The sequence below is a fragment of the Diplotaxodon limnothrissa genome, linkage group LG22, assembly GCF_057381915.1.
Source record: "Diplotaxodon limnothrissa isolate DT_005_m linkage group LG22, D_limnothrissa_male_GT1.1, whole genome shotgun sequence".
NCBI lineage: Eukaryota > Metazoa > Chordata > Actinopteri > Cichliformes > Cichlidae > Diplotaxodon > Diplotaxodon limnothrissa.
This window is the reverse complement of record NC_140616.1, coordinates 6,157,761-6,176,632: the sequence shown is the minus strand read 5'-3', so window position 1 is coordinate 6,176,632 and position 18,872 is coordinate 6,157,761. Positions and strand designations below refer to the sequence as shown.

The 18,872-nt window shown below is 37.5% G+C and overlaps 1 protein-coding gene across 1 annotated transcript; it reads left to right on the top strand.

The window, feature by feature from the left end:
• The first annotated feature begins 4,302 nt into the window (after nt 1–4,302).
• Nucleotides 4,303–18,866, top strand: LOC146609283 (class I histocompatibility antigen, F10 alpha chain-like). The gene is made up of 8 exons (XM_085346297.1): nt 4,303–4,471; nt 10,348–10,608; nt 13,638–13,916; nt 15,141–15,443; nt 15,930–16,025; nt 16,876–16,893; nt 17,066–17,134; nt 17,458–18,866. The coding sequence occupies exons 1-7, from the start codon at nt 4,303–4,305 to the stop codon at nt 17,110–17,112; spliced, it is 1,173 nt and encodes a 390-aa protein (XP_085202423.1). The 3' UTR covers nt 17,113–17,134; nt 17,458–18,866.
• The last annotated feature ends 6 nt before the right edge of the window (nt 18,867–18,872 follow it).

Genomic DNA, 18,872 nt, shown 5'->3' with positions numbered 1-18,872 from the left:
AAATATGTGATAACAGCTGTGACACAAATATACATGATTGGTATGTGTCTTTAATCCCTACGTCACTTTAGGTCTCTAATCACAGATTAGGCGCTACTAGCTCTTTGTTTCTGCCTGAAGCGTTTTACTTTCCAAAATAAATTAGTAAATAAATAAACCTCGGTTCTCTCATTTTGCCTGGTTACTGGTGAGGCGCATCCAGCTTTGAATTCCTATTGGTCAGAGAGGAGTCACAGCACGTGCGGACTCAGAGGCTGTAGTTTCATTTTGTGGCAAAATTAAAACAATAAACGGTTGTATTAATTTTTTCTTCTTATACTGCGAGTATTGAATTGAAAATGAGGACGTTTATGATGCTGCTTCTTTACTGGACAGCGTCTGTGTCTGCAGGTAAGCTTCATAAAATGAAACTGTTCTTTAGAGATAGTGTTGCTCTCAGGTGGCTCAGGTGTTACTGTAAACAGACTCTCGGCTTCCACATATTCAAGATTCAAAGTTTATTTTTATTTCGCAGTTTGTTTGTTTTTGTTGTTGTTGTTTTTTTACAGAAGTACAAAGGCTTCAACAAAATGTTGCTTCTCACCAGCCTCTACGCTACAATGATCAGTAAAAGAAATAAAATACAGTAATAACAAATCTAAAATAAGGATTGTTAGTGAAAAGTCTTCAAGCATCCTGCTGGTTCTGCAGCTGATGCTCTGTCACCTCTTTCCAGATGTTGGAGGGAGAACAGGCCGTGAGAGGGCTGGTTTGGGTCCCTGATGTTTGTTTGTAGCTGTTTGCAGAAAGCCTACAAACAGCTACAAACATCAAAACCTAAATGAGTGCTGGTTTACAAATGATTTTTGTTGAAATTAAATTTCTAATTGTAGACGAAGAAAAATTTAAGCTGCTCATAATGTTTTATGGTGTAAGGTATAGAAGTGTAATATTAGCAAAAAGGGAAAGAAACAGTTGTAATCTGCACAATACTAAAAAAAATATTTATTGGCAGCCTATGGTTGGGTTAATGCCATAATAAGGACTGTAAATCATTACTGATGCATCATGAAAGTATAACCAAACCAAAATGACCTACAAACACCAGTTTTTACAAAACAATATTGTAGTTACAAAATGTAAGTTTTTAATATAAGATAATCTGAAAAGATAAAACATTGATTCATAAATCTATTTTTGTATTTATAGAGGAGACACTACCCACATAGCAAAATTGGTGTGGCCTGGATCTGGCCCACACAATGTGCTTACACGTGGCCCACATACCGCAAAGGATGACGGCGCTTTAGTGGCCCAGATCTGGTTCGCCAGAGGTGGCCCACACATGGGCCAGCACAAGGCCAGTTGCAGACACACTGGTGGTCCTTTGCTGGCCCAGAAGAGTTTCAACTCTGGCCCCAGATGTCAGCCTAATGTGTAACTTAATTAAGCCATGTAATAAAAACATGTGCATAGTAGTGCAAAAGTAACATGACAAAACTCTGTTCAGACAGTGAATGAACAGATTCTTATACAACGCTTTTCACGTTCCCAGATTATTGAAAGTGGTCTATACAACATCTCACATTCACCCAACCACACACTTTCTCTAAACTGAGTGCTTCCTAACTACATTCACACTCTTGACATGCAGACTGGAGGAGCCAGGGATAAAACCGCTAACCTTCTGAGCAGTAGGTGACCTGCTCTACCTCCTGAGTTACAGCCACCCACTGGCAAAAATGAGTAAACCGTCACTAGGTTTTGTATAAGTGTACACTACAAACCTGTCAAACCTGTATTTGAAACGTTGGCTACTACAGCAGTATAGTATTGCAACATGGCATTTGGGTCTCCTAACTAAAATATGAAAATAGGAACATAAATAGTGCCATCATTGCCAGACCTGACCCACATCAGGTTGACATACACTTTGCCATGACACCAGTCAGTCAGAAGTGCCAGCTTGATGCCGGATCCGGGCCAGACCTGTTTTCTGTGAGCCTGGGCCACATACACCAAACCACAATCGGGCCAGATGTGGCATGCCATCACATAAACAGTGTCATCTATGCCAGGCTTGGCCCATACCTGGATGACATACGTCTTATCATGCCAGAAGTCAGCCAGCAGTGCCGGCTTCACACCAGATCCGGGCCAGACCTGCTTGCTATGTGGGTATAGTTTTTTTATTTTGAAAATGTGCTGATTTTTAAAGCTGTTTCTCACTACATTAAATATTTCTTACAGTGACCCACTCTATGAAGTATTTCTACACTTGGGATTGTCACGGTTTGCCAGGGCAAGCCGTGGGGATGTGGGGGAAAGGAGGACAAAGAACGGTGGACTCTTCACTGCAAGTGGTTTGTTTATTTACAGTGCGAAAATGACAATAAATCCCTGCGCTCTCCCTTTACTCCCGTGTCGTGCCTTCTTCCCAAAAAGTCCCTGTTTAGTGCTCTCTGCTCCTGTGTCTCTGCACTCCCCATGCTCACTGCTCTCTCTTGTCCCACACTCCTCCTGAGGAAAACAATATAAAACACTTAATCCCAGCAGACATACACTCACTGACTTTAAAACTAAACTAGAAGACTGATGTGAAGTCTAACACAATAATCCCACATCGGTGGAAGCTCCATCGCTCTCCTAAATAGCTCCCCCGACGAGCCCAGATCAGCAGCAGGTGTGTGGCAAGGACTTCGGGTGTGGCCAGTCCCCTAGCAGGGCCACACCCACCAGGCCTGAAGGTGGCTGTGACTAGGCCACAGAAAACACATGCACACACACACCTGCCTACATACAAATGTGGACAGAGAACAGTAGCAGTGCAGATGAAACACACACCAAATAATAATAATAGCGCACACTGCTCATGGACCCCGAGTCCCCAGAGTCCATGACAGGGATGATTGATGAAGTTCAGATGATTCGTTATGACAGCAGCACCAGGAGAGCTGAACCCAAACAGCAGTGGATGAACGTTGCAGCAGATACACAGCACTGGGAGAGGAACACTGCGTTTTTTCCTCCATTAATAATTTAAAGCAGCGCTTCAACCAAACTGGAGGTTTGTTGATGTTTTTACTGACACATGCTGTCAATGTTTTCTTGTTTGTTTTTGCAGTACATTGAAAATTTGTCATTTAGATCACAGTCCAAACTCTTGTTTAGATGGTATTAACTTGCCTTGACCACAGTGGCTTAGTCTTGAACCAAATACTCAATTAGATGGTCAAAGGAAAATTAACCAACAGCAGGTTTGATGATTAAATCATGATGAAAGTATTTCATCCAACTAAACTCCAAATATTTACAGGTTCCTGTTTTTTCTACAATTTCTCAGTTAATCGATTAAACTGTCATGGACAGTTTAATCGATGTTTATGTAATTACTTTAAAAAAAAAACCTATTGTTTATATTCACATTCACATTATGCAGGAATACGATTAAACTGTCGATTAAACTGTCATGGACATTTTAATTGACTGGACTCAAGAGTGTGAGACTTGTTTGTTACCGTTCCTGTTGCCACCGATTTTCAGTCCACTTCAACAATTTCAGCAAATGTGTTTGTTTGTGAGAAGTTGCTAGTAACAAATTTCTCAAAAATACAATTTAAAATGAGTTGTCTCTTTGTTATGACACGATGCGGGTGGACCACGGGAGCAGAACACACAGACATGTTTTGGACACAGTGCAGGGGGTTATACTTACAGTGACACAAACAACACAATTCCAGTGTTCTGGGAATCCATCCTACCTCAAAAAACATCCTACCCAATGTTTCTGCGCAGCCGCCGCGCATGTGCAGAACACCAAACCCAAATTAGCTTCTTTTTCTCTCACCCATCCGCAATACTTCTTAAAAGTTATGGTTAGGGTTATGGTTAAGGGTAGGGTTAGGTTTAGTCACAAGTCACCGTCAAATCATAATACGAGGACGTCAAAGTAGGATGGTTTCTCAGAACACCGGCAATCACTTTTTGGCACAACACCGGGAGGGGACAAGCATCGAATGCGTTTGGAAAGGGAGGGGGGATGAGTGTGTATCAGTGTATGCGTTTAAAATTAATACAAATCACTCCACTGAGAAACTTAATAAGATTTTATCCACTGAATAGAAAATAAATTAAATAAATACAGTGTATACCCAGCATAACATGAACTAAACCTGTCATAACATAAAAATTTATAAAGACCAGATGAAACTAACCTTCCTTTCGTGATAAACTGGTTCATATGAAGATATTTTACTTTCAGTTTCGTTGATTTCAGTGACGTTTACTCTCAGAGTAAATCCCTTTTGGCTCTGATCGAGGCTAATGGTGACGTTTCTCCTGGTTCTCCATTTTAGCTTTTTCTGGACAAGCAAACGCATAAAGTCTGTTAAAGGTTTGGATGTTTATGGTCACAATGAAGAAGATGAAGAAAGAAGAAAGATGAAAGCCTTCATCTTCTTTCTTCTCCTGGGAATACAGGGGGCAGCAGCAGGTCAGTTTGACTGTTATATTTTTGTCTTTTTCTATGTCAGATTTATGTAATTTGAAAGACAAATGGACGGACTGTTTGCTCCCCAGAAAGTTCCTGTACGCTAAACATTTAGTTGTAATGGATCCTAGTAGAAAATGTCAATGTTTAGAAACAATCGATTATATTATACAGATAATTAAATCGTCTGTTTATCTTTTCAATACCTAATAATAAACATTAAAGTTTAGATGAAGGCAAAGATTAAAACAAGGCGACATATTATGGGCAGAAATCTGTGCCATCAGAAACTGAATTTGAATAAGTTAAATTTGAATTGCTCAGATTGAATCTGAATTGTAACTTGAAAAAATGCTTTTGAAAACTGAATTTGAATTAGTCTAATTTGAAATTGAATTTATGGTTTGAAAATGATCATCACTAAATTGAAATTGAATTTTATATTTTGAAAATGAATTGATTTGCTTTGAAACTGCATTTTATCCTTTAAAAATTTAGCTCTTGAATAATTTCAGTTTCACTTCTCACCATTCAGTTTCAGTTCTACAATTCAGTTTTTTGTGTAGCGTGGCGTAAGCCACCAAGTAACCGCTGTGGGCCTCTACTATGACTGGTACGAACTTCCAGGCCCAAAACTCTCACAGGACCGAGTCCAGAATAAACAGGACCAGAGGGTCAATATCAGTAAAAGATGTTCAAAATTTTATTCATATAACAAGACACCAAAGTTTTAAGAAAAAGAAAAAAAAACCTAAAACATCACTACAACAAAAAGAGGTAGTATTGGTGCAACCAGACAGCAACGCGGCTATCACCTGAGGGTTTGTTCCTCCTTGGCGGTCCCAGGTGCTCATCACTCTAAAAGAGACAATTCCACCTCAAACATATACAGGCCCAACCGAACACTTATAGCATGCACTAAGTGTTAGCTCAGGCAATAACGGTGGTAATACAAAAGCACTCTTAATAAACCTTAATCACGGCAAACCCACACACAGAGCACCTCTAAAAATCCTCATTCCCCCAAGGTATGAGCCCCACTCAGGGATTGCACGTTGCCCGCTTAGTATTGCGCCAACCCAATAAAAATAAACAAAACCCGGGATAAAACAACGAAAATAATTAAAAACGGTGACCCTGCTAAAATCAAACAAAAACACAACCACACAGAGAAGGAGGGCATGTGCAGCCTGCCCTACAGGAGGGAATACAATACAAGTTAAATTATAATGCATAATAGACTTTTTCCCCCTTTTTTTAATGTCAAATATATTAAATTAACATACCTCGAGTAGGCAACTGTATTTGCTGCACACCTGATTTGTCTTGGCCTTTTCTTCAACAGAAATCACTACTAAAACATAAATTATAATAAACATCAAATACATTTCAACAAAATTTAAGAAAGGACACTAAAAGACAAACAGCCTGTACCTTGAACCTCATCTAGAGGTTTAAAACCACAGTTTGCGTCGTAGGCAATTAAACTTCTCGGCTCTTCACCTACTCACGCATCCATTACTCACAGCCGCTTGTCAGTGGGAATCATCAGCACCTGTTACTACTCCCTCTTTTATGCCCTCCATTGAGTCCCCTGGGTCCTAAAGCCTTCCCCATTACATTTGGAACTTACATCCGGTTCCGGTTCAAGCGCAGATTAATAGAACTACGTTTTACTAGCGGACCGAAAGTGCTACTGACGGGAATGTACAGCATCTTGAGCTGAATTAAGACTTCAGAAGTCATTCGTCATGTCGAATGACCAGCGGATGAACTCTCAGGTTGGTAATAAATGTATTACATGTATAAGAACAAGCATCATGTTAACAAATGATAGCCGTAAGGTAACTTTTATGCTTATTGTAGCTGTTAGCTAAAAACGCTAATTTAGCGTAGTTTGCCCTGGATTCAGCTTTGACAACAAATATGATCGACTGTTCCTAGTAGAATTCCAAAGTTGTCATCTTGGACCCTCTCAGAGTACCCCCTCTGTATGCTTGCAGAGACCCCTACAGTAGGGAAACATGCAAAACGGTGTCCAAACCTTTGTATTTTAGCTTTATTTATGTCTTACACAGCATCCCAACTCTTTAGCTAACTTAATAACTTTAGCTAAAGTGAATAGTTAGTCTAATTCATTAGTGCAGCATTACTGGATCACCTCTGTTTGAAGTGATATAATATGATATACAACTATCACTGAAACAGCAAACTTTGTAAATAAGCAAACAACACTTCTCATTCTCTAAACGTTTGGCCACAGCTGTAGATTACACTATCAGTGCTTGTTCACTCTTGACACTCATTACATTTCAAAATTTACTTTGTGCATTTACAGGTAAACAATATCTAATATTTTATCTAAATGAATGCTTTGTCTTTGAAAAGGGTGAAGAGCCTGAGGCCGGTGACAGTCCAGTTCTACTCCAAGTACACCCTTACAGTGGCTCACAGGACAAGGCCACATTCCTGTCCTGCCAGAAGAGAAGAGAAACTTCAGAGTCTTCATGCAGTTCAACCACACCTGTCATATTCCATATGACAGGGGCCTCAAACTCCAGTCTTCAAGGGCCAGTGTCATGCAACTTTTCCATGCCCTCGAGGACTGGAGTTTGAGACCCCTGCTGTATAGTGTTCATGCAGTTTTCTACCCCACAGTTACAGCATGTCTGACTGCCTGTTCAGCATATGCAAAAATATATGATGAGTTTAAGCATGTGATGACTAAGGCCTTCCATTATGGTGTTTGTCATCACATGTCACAGACATCTGGATGATCATTTGGAATAAACTAAAAACTTGTTACTTCATCTTTTATCTTTATTATCATTATTGTTCTTATTTTACATTTTTCATTGTTAGGCATTGGGTTTATTTGTAGTAGTCCTTTCCAACTTCTTTCCCCTCTTCCATGTTACTGTGTCAGCTTGTCAGCATCTATTTGGGTTTGGAAGTGGAACAGAAAGTAAGGAAATCCAAAGTGCTATTAAAACCAGGAGAGGTTCTTATATTTCAGAAGGAGGGATTAATTCAAAAGAAATGACCTCAATGCCATATTTTATTTAGGAACCCTAGAGAGCACTTTGCAAAATAACACATTCTTATAATTTCACCCTCAGATGAGCCAAGCTACAACTGTCAGGGAAGGTGATGTAGGTACAGAGCATATGAGAGTGGTTAAGTTAATGTCTCTTGTCTAGATGAAGGCACAAAAGGGATCAATAGCAAGGCGTAGACATTCAGTATCTTCAGTCTTCAGTGGACACTCCATTTCTGGCACAAAACACCTGTAAAAGATGGTCGATTTAGGAGGTGACCCGACAACTTCAGCCTGTGAAATATAGTAATGGAGCAGTATGCTTTAAAAAACAAAATCTAATTAAGCATGCACTCAGTACCCTAAGAATTATTATGGTAGTTAAACACAGTGATAGTTGTATATCATATTATATCACTTCAAACAGAGGTGATCCAGTAATGTTACACTAATGAATTAGACTAACTATTCACTTTAGCTAAAGTTATTAAGTTAGCCAAAGAGTTGGGATGCTGTGTAAGACATAAATAAAGCTAAAATACAAAGGTTTGGACACTGTTTTGCATGTTTCCCTACTGTAGCATACAAGCATACAGAGGGGGTACTCTGAGAGGGTCCAAGATGACAACTTTGGAATTCTACTAGGAACAGTCGATCATATTTGTTGTCAAAGCTGAATTCAGGGCAAACTACGCTAAATTAGCGTTTTTAGCTAACAGCTACAATAAGCATAAAAGTTACCTTACGGCTATCATTTGTTAACATGACGCTTGTTCTTATACATGTAATACATTTATTACCAACCTGAGAGTTTATCCGCTGGTCATTCGACATGACGAATGGCTTCTGAAGTCTTAATTCAGCTCAAGATGCTGTAGATTCCCGTCAGTAGCACTTTCGGTCCGCTAGTAAAACGTAGTTCTATTAATCTGCGCTTGAACCGGAACCGGATGTAAGTTCCAAAAACTGAATTTTGGAACTGAAATTGAATTGTAGAACTGAAACTAAATGGTGAGAAGTGAAACTGAAATTATTCAAGAGCTAAATTTTTAAAGGATAAAATGCAGTTTCAAAGCAAATCAATTCATTTTCAAAATATAAAATTCAATTTCAATTTAGTGATGATCATTTTCAAACCATAAATTCAATTTCAAATTAGGCTAATTCAAATTCAGTTTTCAAAAGCATTTATTCAAGTTACAATTCAGATTCAATCTGAGCAATTCAAATTCAAATTTAACTTATTCAAATTCAGTTTCTGATGGCACAGATTTCTGCCCATAATATGTCCCAAACTATTTGATGATTTCTGGGTTTAAACCGTTCGTGATGCATTTTTAAGCGTTGTGACTCTGCTGTCTCTCCAAACAGTCCATCAAATAAAACATCAGTGAGGAGGTCTGATGATAATCTGGTGACAGTAATTAAAACGTTTATTTTAAAAACTAAGTACTATTTTAATTTTCATGAAGGTTTAAAACATTTTCACACAACAGCTGCTCATTAAAGTTAACTAAAGTTCATTTAAGTATCTTTATAAATATTATTTTTATTTTATTATTATTTAAAAATTATTTGTTCAATATATGAAGAGCCACATGTCGTAACTAACGAGTAGTTACACCCGGATATGAAGTTCACTGTTTTTCTGGTGTTATTGCTTAATTAACAGCGCAATGAGGTGACTTTTGTTGTGACGTGGATAAATAAAATAAAATAGAATTCAATTGAACTGAATTGAGATGCAAATTAAATCATTATTACTTCATAATATCAGATAGTTTATGTATGTAAAGTGTGAGTACACTACACATACCATCATGAACTAATTTTGGTATCACTGCTGAATGATCAATAAGAAGCTGCAAAGATATGGGAAGTAAAACTTTCTGTATTTATTTTGTATGTATCTGTATGTATCTGTATGTATTTTGTTTAACAATGAAAACAAAATAAAAATATAGTTAAATTAAAACCTATAATGCGTTCAAACCATCAATCATGAAAACTGAATTAAACTAAACTGAAGGATAAACAGACAAAGAGGGAGCTGAGTGTAAAAGCGAAGCTCTCAATTTACCGGTCGATCTACGTCCCTACCCTCACCTATGGCCACGAGCTGTGGGTAGTGACCGAAAGAACGAGATCGCGGATACAAGCGGCAGAAATGAGCTTCCTCCGAAGGGTGGCTGGCCTCTCCCTTAGAGATAGGGTGAGAAGTTCGGCCATCCGGGAGGGGCTCAGAGTAGAGCAGCTGCTGCTCCACATCGAAAGGAGCCAGCTGAGGTGGTTCGGGCATCTGACAAGAATGCCCCCTGGGCGCCTCCTGGGTGAGGTGTTCCAGGCATGTCCCACCGGGAGGAGGCCCCGGGGCAGACCCAGGACACGCTGGAGAGATTATATCTCTCGGCTGGCCTGGGAAGGCCTTGGTGTTCCCCCGGATAAGCTGGAGGAGGTGGCTGGGGAGAGGGAGGTCTGGGCCTCTTTGCTTAGGCTGCTGCCCCCGCGACCTGGCCTCGGATAAAGCGGATGAAGATGGATGGATGGATGGATGGATGGATGGATGGATGGATGGATGAAGGATAAACAACAGTTTTAAAACTTTCTGTGAATAATCAGGTTCAAACTAGAATTTGAAGTTTTGAAGAAAAGAGGATCAGAAAAATGACATTAAAGACTGAATATCTATTCATAAATCTATTTTGTGTTTTTTGAAGGGACAGCAGGATTATTACAGGATGTCCTTAATGTGCTGTAGTTTTTCTTATTGTGTTATTTAAAAAATAACCAGATTTATAAGTCTGTGTTCCTGAGATCTCACAACATTAACTGTTTCTTACAGTGACCCACTCGCTGAAGTATTTCTACACTGCGTCCTCTCAAGTCCCAAACTTCCCAGAGTTTGTGGTTGTTGGGATGGTTGATGATGTTCAGGTTGATTATTATGACAGCAACACGGAGAAAGCTGTGCCCAAACAGGACTGGTTTGCCAGCAACATAGATCAGCAGTACTGGGAGAGTCAGACTGCAAAAAGGAGGGGTGACCAGCAGTGGTTCAAAGCCAACATTGAGATTGCAAAGCAGCGCTTCAACCAAACTGGAGGTTTGTTCATGTTTCATTTTTACTGATATTTGCTGTTAATGTTTTCAGTGTGTTTTGTTTACAGTAGTAAACAGGTTTGCACACATTAAATGTTTCATTCAGATTACAGATTAAAATTATTAACATAATAATACGTAATAAATGTAGAACTACAGTCTGGGAAACTTTCATTTAATCCAAACAGCTTTAATGATCATGTTTGTATGAACTGCCATAATTTAACTGTTTAGTTGATCAAAATAATCAAATAATAAAGATAAATTCATGATATTTGAAGTTTTCGGTTTATATTTAGGATTTTTTACCTCTGAAACCTTGATGGTTGTTTTTGCTGCAATTTCTTAATAATCGATTATTCAGAAAATAATCTCCAGAGAATCAGCAGGATCTAAATAATCAGTCTGAAGTGTGTTTGTTTTACAATTATTGTGAACCAATATTTGACTTTTAATAAAAACAATCCTGGACTGAAACTCTCCTTCAGTGGAAGCTTCTAGAAAGACCTCAGGACAGTCCGGTGTGTAGTTTTCCCGCAGTTATACGATTTTTGTTAGAACGATAGGAGGCTGCAAAGTTTCAGAGGATGGAAACTTAAACCCAGGATCAGGATCTGAGTCTGCTGCTCAGGATCCATCTTACTGTGTTTGTCTGTTCCTGCAGCTCACAGGAAGTCGCTCCGTGTCTCAGTTCAGACGACCCTCACAAATAATCACATGTTGTAATAAATTATAGAAAAAGAAAATATGTCAGACACCATCAACAGCATCTTAGGATGAAATAATTTATCATCTAGCTGAGATGTTAAATGTGCTGTGATGGCACAGTTTTGACAGCAGTTTTTCCAGATTCCATTAAACACATAATAATAATAATAATAATAATAATAATAATAATAATAATAATAATAATAATGTTATATTTAATACAAAACAGTAGAATCAAGCAGGGTTGACTTTGTAACAGGCTGAAAGTAGAGACAGCTCAAAGGCCCGTTCACTGTCCACGGCCTCTTTATGAATGAATTTAACTAAATGCATGAAAATAAAACATTCAGCCCGTTTTCATGAGGAAATGTTTTCAGGATTATCTTTCATTAGCAGAGGTTCCATAAATAAATCGGTGACAAACTCAAAGCTACTCTGTGGAAAATAAATAAATATTTAACTTTTAGTTTTACTTCAATAGGACAACAGTTTGGTGAGAAGTAGATAGACCAAAAATAAGAAACACAAACTAACAGACAGACAGACGTTTAACAGCTAACAGTTTCTCTAAATTTTACACTGATTTTTATTTATTCTTTATTTATTTAAAAATAAGACAGTAAATATGAGTTTCAGTCTATGTTTAATATTTTTGGTCCCAGATTTAAAATTTAATGTTTTTTTTTTTTTTACTAATAAACAACAACCTGAAAATATAATCAAGGAAAGTAAATTGTTAAAATGTCTTATTTTTCCCATAAACTGGCTGAAGGTTGATTATTAAGGTGGTGTTGTTAAATCAGGACGCCGTAAAATTTAGCAAGAAATTTCCAGAAAGCGGAGGAAAATAACAGCGTTCTGGGTCACTGAGCTGCTTTTTCCAGCGCTCAGTGACTAGTGATGTAATATTCAGGGTGGTATCAACAATACTGATCCGATACTGATACTTTGTACAAAAACTTAACGTGTTATTGTATTTCAAATTATAGCTTCATAATGATCACAGGACATCAGACTACTTGTTCTTATTGTTTAGTTATGAAGAATTATCATATAGTTGTGAGTTAATTGACGCCATTTGAACACGTATATCTTGTCATTTAACATGTGTATACTTGCCTGGACTTTCAACAAAAACATCAAAGGAGTGCAGACAACACCAGCTCATCCCACATTCACTTTGTTGCCGCCTATAAGGAGGTGTTTTTGCGAGATTTCCATGGACATTCACAGCGTCCTGATTTATTGATTAGCAATTATATAGTAATATAATAATAGTAATATAATTTATTAACCAAACAGGCTGGAAAAGTGTGGTGTGTAACTCCACATGTTCATATAAAGAAAATACCTGTGATGATGCATCGAGGCGTTTCTCGTGGCTTTGAGAGCAGCGATGTTATAAAAGCAGGAATGACTCCTCGTGTCGCTCTCACCTGTAGACTGTCGGCTCTCATCACAGCATCAGTGGCACTCAGGTTCCTACTGAAAGACACCCACAGATCTCTGTGCTACACATCCAATAATATCATTAATGTGAATGTTTTAATATTTTTAGTGCAAAATCTGATCTGGTCACAGCGCTGAAAAACACCAAAGTGTCCCAGCATGGAGTCAAATTCAAAGTCGGAGTTATTGTTTCAGTCCTCTGCTCTTAGTAAATGTAACAAAAATGACAACATGGTTGTAAAATCTTAGAGGAACCTTTTTCACCTTTTTGTCAGGTCACAGCACAAGAAATTAAGTGATTTATCAAAAATTATTTCTTGCATAGTCAACAATGATGACATGAAGTATTTGCTGGAGCCTGAAATGCTGTAAGTAGAACTCCAGATTAGATTAATGTCACATGATCATATTAAACAGAGACACCTCTAGAAAAACCTCAGGACAGTCTGGTGTTTAGTTTTTTTTTTGTTGGAGGATTTTGTTGGACTGATGACGGCTGCAGAGTTTCAGAGGATGTAAATTTAAATCCAGAATCAGGATCTGTGTCGGCTGCTGAGGATCCAGCTTAGTGTGTTTGTCTGATCCTGCAGCTCACAGGAAGTTGCTCCACCTACAGCAGCATAGATAAACTGTGCAGTGATATCTCTGCAGGCAGGACGTAGATGTGCTAACGGGAGAAAATGAATTCTGTTTTTTCCCAGTGTCTTTCTGTAAAATCTACATTGTTAATGATGACTGGTTTTAAAAATCTTCCAATGAGACAAAAACAGCCATAAATGTAGATCCTCTATATGTTGATCACGTCTCTGTGTCAGTATAAGACTTTAGTGCAGCCTCTCTGGTTCACTGCAGTCTTTGTCTCTGTTTTTCTCTCAGGTGTTCACATTTACCAGCAGATGTGCGGCTGTGAATGGGATGAAGAAACAGGTGAAGTGAATGGATATCACCAAGAAGGTTATGATGGAGAGGACTTCATAAGCTTTGACCTGAAGACAGCGACATGGGTCGCTCCAAAACAACAGGCTGTCATGACACAGATGAAGTGGGGAAATAACAGAGCTATGATGGCTCTGTATAAGTATTACCTCACCCAGATTTGTCCTGAGTCACTGAAGAAGTATGTGAACTATGGGAGGAGCTCTCTGATGAAAACAGGTAAAATCTATGACCAGAATTAGATTGTTAACCAAAAGTTATATGTCTCAGTTTATTACTTAATATGATATTAAATTAACCTTTTCATGCATGAATTATGAAAACCTCAATCAGAGCTTTTTTTTCTTGAGTATTTTTATTCATCTTAAGGCATGAAAAAAAGATTTTTCAAGTACTTTTCATTTTTAAAGAGTATTTTTACATATCCACTTAGTTGTACAACAAACATTTTGACTTATGAATTTGACAATATATATATATATATATATATATTTTAAAAATATTTTATAACAGTATAACAATTTATGTAACAACTATAACAACTGTAACCCTGCCTATGGAGTGACACATCAGTGTTCAATGTAGTGGTTTATGTGCAAGTTTACCATCATCACTGACACAAATACAAGAAAACAGCCTTTGAATAGTTGTCCACTGTAGTGACCCCTAATGTGAAAGGGTTAATATAATTGCACTTTGCGTGGCCTTTTGACACATTTTTTAAATTTAATATAATTTTATAAACTACATCACATCAAAAGAAATTGGTATGGTTTTAATAATAATAGTAATGGGCGACCGTGGCTCAGGGGGTTGGGAATCGCATCTGTAACCAGAAGGTCGCCGGTTCGATCCCTGGGCTCTCTGTCCTGGTCGTTGTGTCCTTGGGCAAGACACTTTACCCTACTTGCCTACTGGTGTTGGCCAGAGGGGCCGATGGCGCGATATGGCAGCCTCGCTTCTGTCAGTCTGCCCCAGAGCAGCTGTGGCTACAACTGTAGCTGCTTCCATCAGTGTGTGAATGTGAGAGTGAATGAATAGTGGCATTGTAAAGCGCTTTGGGTGCCTTGAAAAGCGCTATATAAATCCAATCCATTAATAATAATAATAATCTTGTTGGTTGTTGGTCATCATAGCAGATCATCTTCCACAGTTTTAGCTCTGATATACTCATTTCTAATCCTTCTCACTCCTTATGATAATTTTAATATCATCAGTTCTGTCTCCTGTATTTGTCTCAGTGCCACCATCCTCAGATATTAAATCACAGCAGGTCTCACTGCCATCTTCTAAACCTTCCTTTCCACTCTTGCTCGTCTCCATCCACTCCACCTTGTCTACACTCTTTTCTTCACGTCTCGTCTGCACTATGCACCCCTCCAGCTCAAATACAAGTAATAGTAATAATACAGAAAGAATGAACTGTTTGTCTTTACTCCACAGATGTCCCCAAAGTGTCTCTCCTCCAGAAGTCTTCCTCCTCTCCAGTCACCTGCCACACTACAGGTTTCTATCCTAACAGAGCCGAGATGGTCTGGAAAAAAGATGGAGTGGAGCTTCATGAGGGTGTGAACAAACGAGAGATTCTCACCAACAATGACGGGACCTTCCAGATGAGTGTTGACCTGGATCTCTCATCAGTCACACCTGAAGACTGGGACAGATACAGATGTGTGTTTCAGCTCTCTGGTGTGAACGAGGACATCGCCACCAAACTGGACAAAGCAGTGATCAAGACCAATGAAGGTGAGTCTGGAATCAGGATCAGATGAGTGATGAACATGGGAAACACACACTTGAATTACTGCAATAGCCTGTGGTTCATGTTGGATGAGAAAGTTTGTTTGCTTTGATATTCTTTCTGTCAGCTTCTGTCAGAATAATTTTAAGACCTAAATCAGTTTAGACCAAGTTGTGTTTTTCCACCACATTTTTTCCTGCTGAACATTGATGAATATAAAACATGTTCATGTGTGGCCACTGATTATCTGACTAATGGACAGTTTTAGAAGATTAAATAGTAAATTGGGGAAAAGGTATATTTTGAAACATATGTTCAAATTTTTTGGCAATGTATTGAAATTTAATTTAATGGCAGAACTTTTATTGTTGGAATGAAAACAAACATTAGTGAGACAAACATGTAGTGACCATAAACGAAGCTCTTGTACATGATTGTTATCTGATTGGAAACTTTTTGTTCTCACCTTTTGTTTGTTCTGTGATCCACAGGAAATTCCTTCTCCTCGATCATCCCTGTTGTTGTTGCTGTTGTTGTTGTTGCTGCCATCGCTGTGATCGCATTCATTATTTACAAAAAGAGGACAGGTGAGAAACAAACTTCCTGGATTTTTCTTGTATAATGCAACAACAATGATGACATAGTACAAACAATAATAATGATAGTAAGAGTAATATGACTTAATTGAAGTCATTATTAACAGTTTTCAAAAGAAAACAAACAATGCACACAGGATTAAACAGGTAACAACCAAAAGCAGTGTAAGCTGAGTCCTCAGATTAATATTAAAGTATTTTAACACTTTCTCTGCCAGCAGGATGATCAGACTCTTTCAAATCCTCAATATATTACAACAATATTCATTAATCATGCTCGTTGTGTTTCATAACTTGCCCCTTCATTTCTCTGCACTTGTAGATTTTTGTCCAGTTACTTCACTTTTTCTTCTTGTCTGTTATTTACTTTTTCTGCATCATTTTTCTTTCTGTCTTTGTGTTTTGTTTGTTTTTTGTTTTTGTTTTGTTTTTTTACACCTGAGCTACAGTTTGTGTCAGGGAACAAAATAACCACCAACTCAGTTATTGAAACCCAAACATTGTTTCTCTTTTCTTAACCATCAACTCTGCCAAACAAACACATCCTAAGGTACACCTTTACCTGCATTAGAAATGTGTACGTTCTCTACCTTCAGTCGCTTTACTTATAAATTTAACATGAGCACATTTTGTGGGAAAAGTCAGAATATATCTATAAACACATTAGTGAGTAAGCCCAGTGTCTATGTTTTTAATTTTACACATTAAATTAATGCTTTTGTCCAGATTACAAAATGAAAACATGAAATTATGTTTGATGCCTTGTACAATACATGAAAAAAATAGTGTTAACATTTACAACAAATTACTAACATGATGTATTTTTTCTTTTTTATTTCAGAGAAACGTCCACCATCTCGTAAGTTAAAATTTGTCACTTTTCTCTAATCTCTTGTCTACACTAAATTAAAAAGGGTTTCTGTACTCTAATCTAAACAGTCTTTCAGGGCTGTTTCCTGTTGTGTTCGATTGTTGTAAAAGTGACAGATGAGAGCAGGATGTGGACTAACATTGTGTTTCTGACCCTACAGCTGTAGAGAACCGTGAAGTCAAGGAGCAAATGCTTCCTCAAGCCTAAACCACAAACAGCTCTGCACACAGTGAGTTACTTCATATTTGTGTCTCATGTTTTAGCTTTCTTTTTAAACTTATGTAAAATAGTGGCTGTAGTAAAATCTCCTTTTTAAATATATCCAAAAAAAAGTGCTTTAGTATAACTAAATCATATGAAGAGAAAGATACTTTCAAAAGAACGTTTCATGAAATGATTTAACAAAATGAAAACAAATGTGTTAATTCCATTCAGAAACATATGAAGTAAATACTCGATTGAATCAGAATTTTAGATCTTAATGAAACTGTAAATATGTTATTTGTGGATTTGATTTATCCTAACATTTATTTTATTTCTTTATGTCTACAGAGAACATGAGAGAAGACGTGTCTGCTCGTTCTTCTCCATAAACTGGAATTCATTGAATTCGTTGATTCGTTGATTGTTCACATCATAAAATCTGTTAAAAAGATCTAAAATCTAAAATATAGTTGCAGATGCTTATTAGTCAAGATTTAATGGAAAGGAGTTTGAAAATGAGTTGGCAAATGTTTAACATATACATCATAATGGTGGCATTAAATTATTCTGAAGATCTAACAAAGATGTGACCACCTGGAGAGACGTAAAACACAATAAAAACAATATGAAACAATGAAAGCATCACAGCAGTCTCAATACAATCATAATTAAACCTTTGTATGTTCATCTTCACTCAAACATATATTAGTTTAGTGTTTCTGGTTTTCTTGTAAATTATTGCATCACTCATGAATGCTGAGATTCCCTCACTCTCAGTGATAAAGGAATCATAATAATATATTTCTAAATCTTGTACGTTTACTTAAAATTTGATTTAAAAGACAAACTTGTGTTGAATTCCAGGAGATCTTAAAAGATTTTACTTTATATCTGATTTATTTCTTAATTAATAAAGATTATGTTTATTCTCTGTTGTTTGATTTAAGACAAGTTTTGAGTGTTTTTGATTTTAGAGTTTAGTTCAAGTTGAGATTCTGGAGGTTTGTGTGGGTTATGTTTTTAACACATTGGTGGGTTTGTTTCTGTTTATATATCAGTAAAACTGCATTGCTCTTTCTCTCCTTTTTGTACTTTTGCTTTTCAATAAACTCCCAAATAATCCAAATTTCTGTGACTTTTTAAAAAAATAAAATGTACACTTGGCTAAAGTTTCATGAATCCAGCCCAAATATTAATGGATTAGCTACAATTTAACTTGTGATAGTAGCTCAGTAAGCTTAGGTGTAATGATGCCAGCTCCAGTCCAGTAAGTGTCCTTGTGACAAAAGTATTGTGTGTGTGTTGTATTGTGGTTCGATGTTTGCTTTTGTGGATGTTTATTTTTTTCATTTGGTTTACCAACACTAGACTTGACAATTTGCATATGATGAAGTAACTGACCTCACAACCCATTGTTCCTTCAGTGGGCTGGTTTCAGCTATTGTGCAAATGCACTGTTTATGGGAAACCTGCAGTCAGCTGAGACTGAAGAAGTCACCTGGATGAGTGACGAAATGTTTCTCCCACTGAAAACTACGTCCAGATGAACAGAATCAACCTTCACACTTTATAGACTTGTGCTATTCCAGAATGGTCGCCTGAATCAGGTAGAGTATAAAAGGAAGCCAGCTGCTTTTAGAGGGCTTGGGTTCTTTGGCGTGTGTTGACACGTAAACTCATACTTTATTTAATAAAGACTACCAGTTGATGGCAAAATTTAATTCCAGTCTCGTGCCATTTTGTTTGAACTGACACATGACCGC

Excerpts from the sequence above, each read along its gene's own strand:
- LOC146609283 (XM_085346297.1), top strand. The coding sequence starts at position 4,303 with ATGGTGACGTTTCTCCTGGTTCTCCATTTTAGCTTTTTCTGGACAAGC. Across the intron at positions 4,472-10,347 it reads AATACAGGGGGCAGCAGCAG|TGACCCACTCGCTGAAGTAT; the intron begins GTCAGTTTGACT and ends TGTTTCTTACAG. Across the intron at positions 10,609-13,637 it reads GCGCTTCAACCAAACTGGAG|GTGTTCACATTTACCAGCAG; the intron begins GTTTGTTCATGT and ends TTTTTCTCTCAG.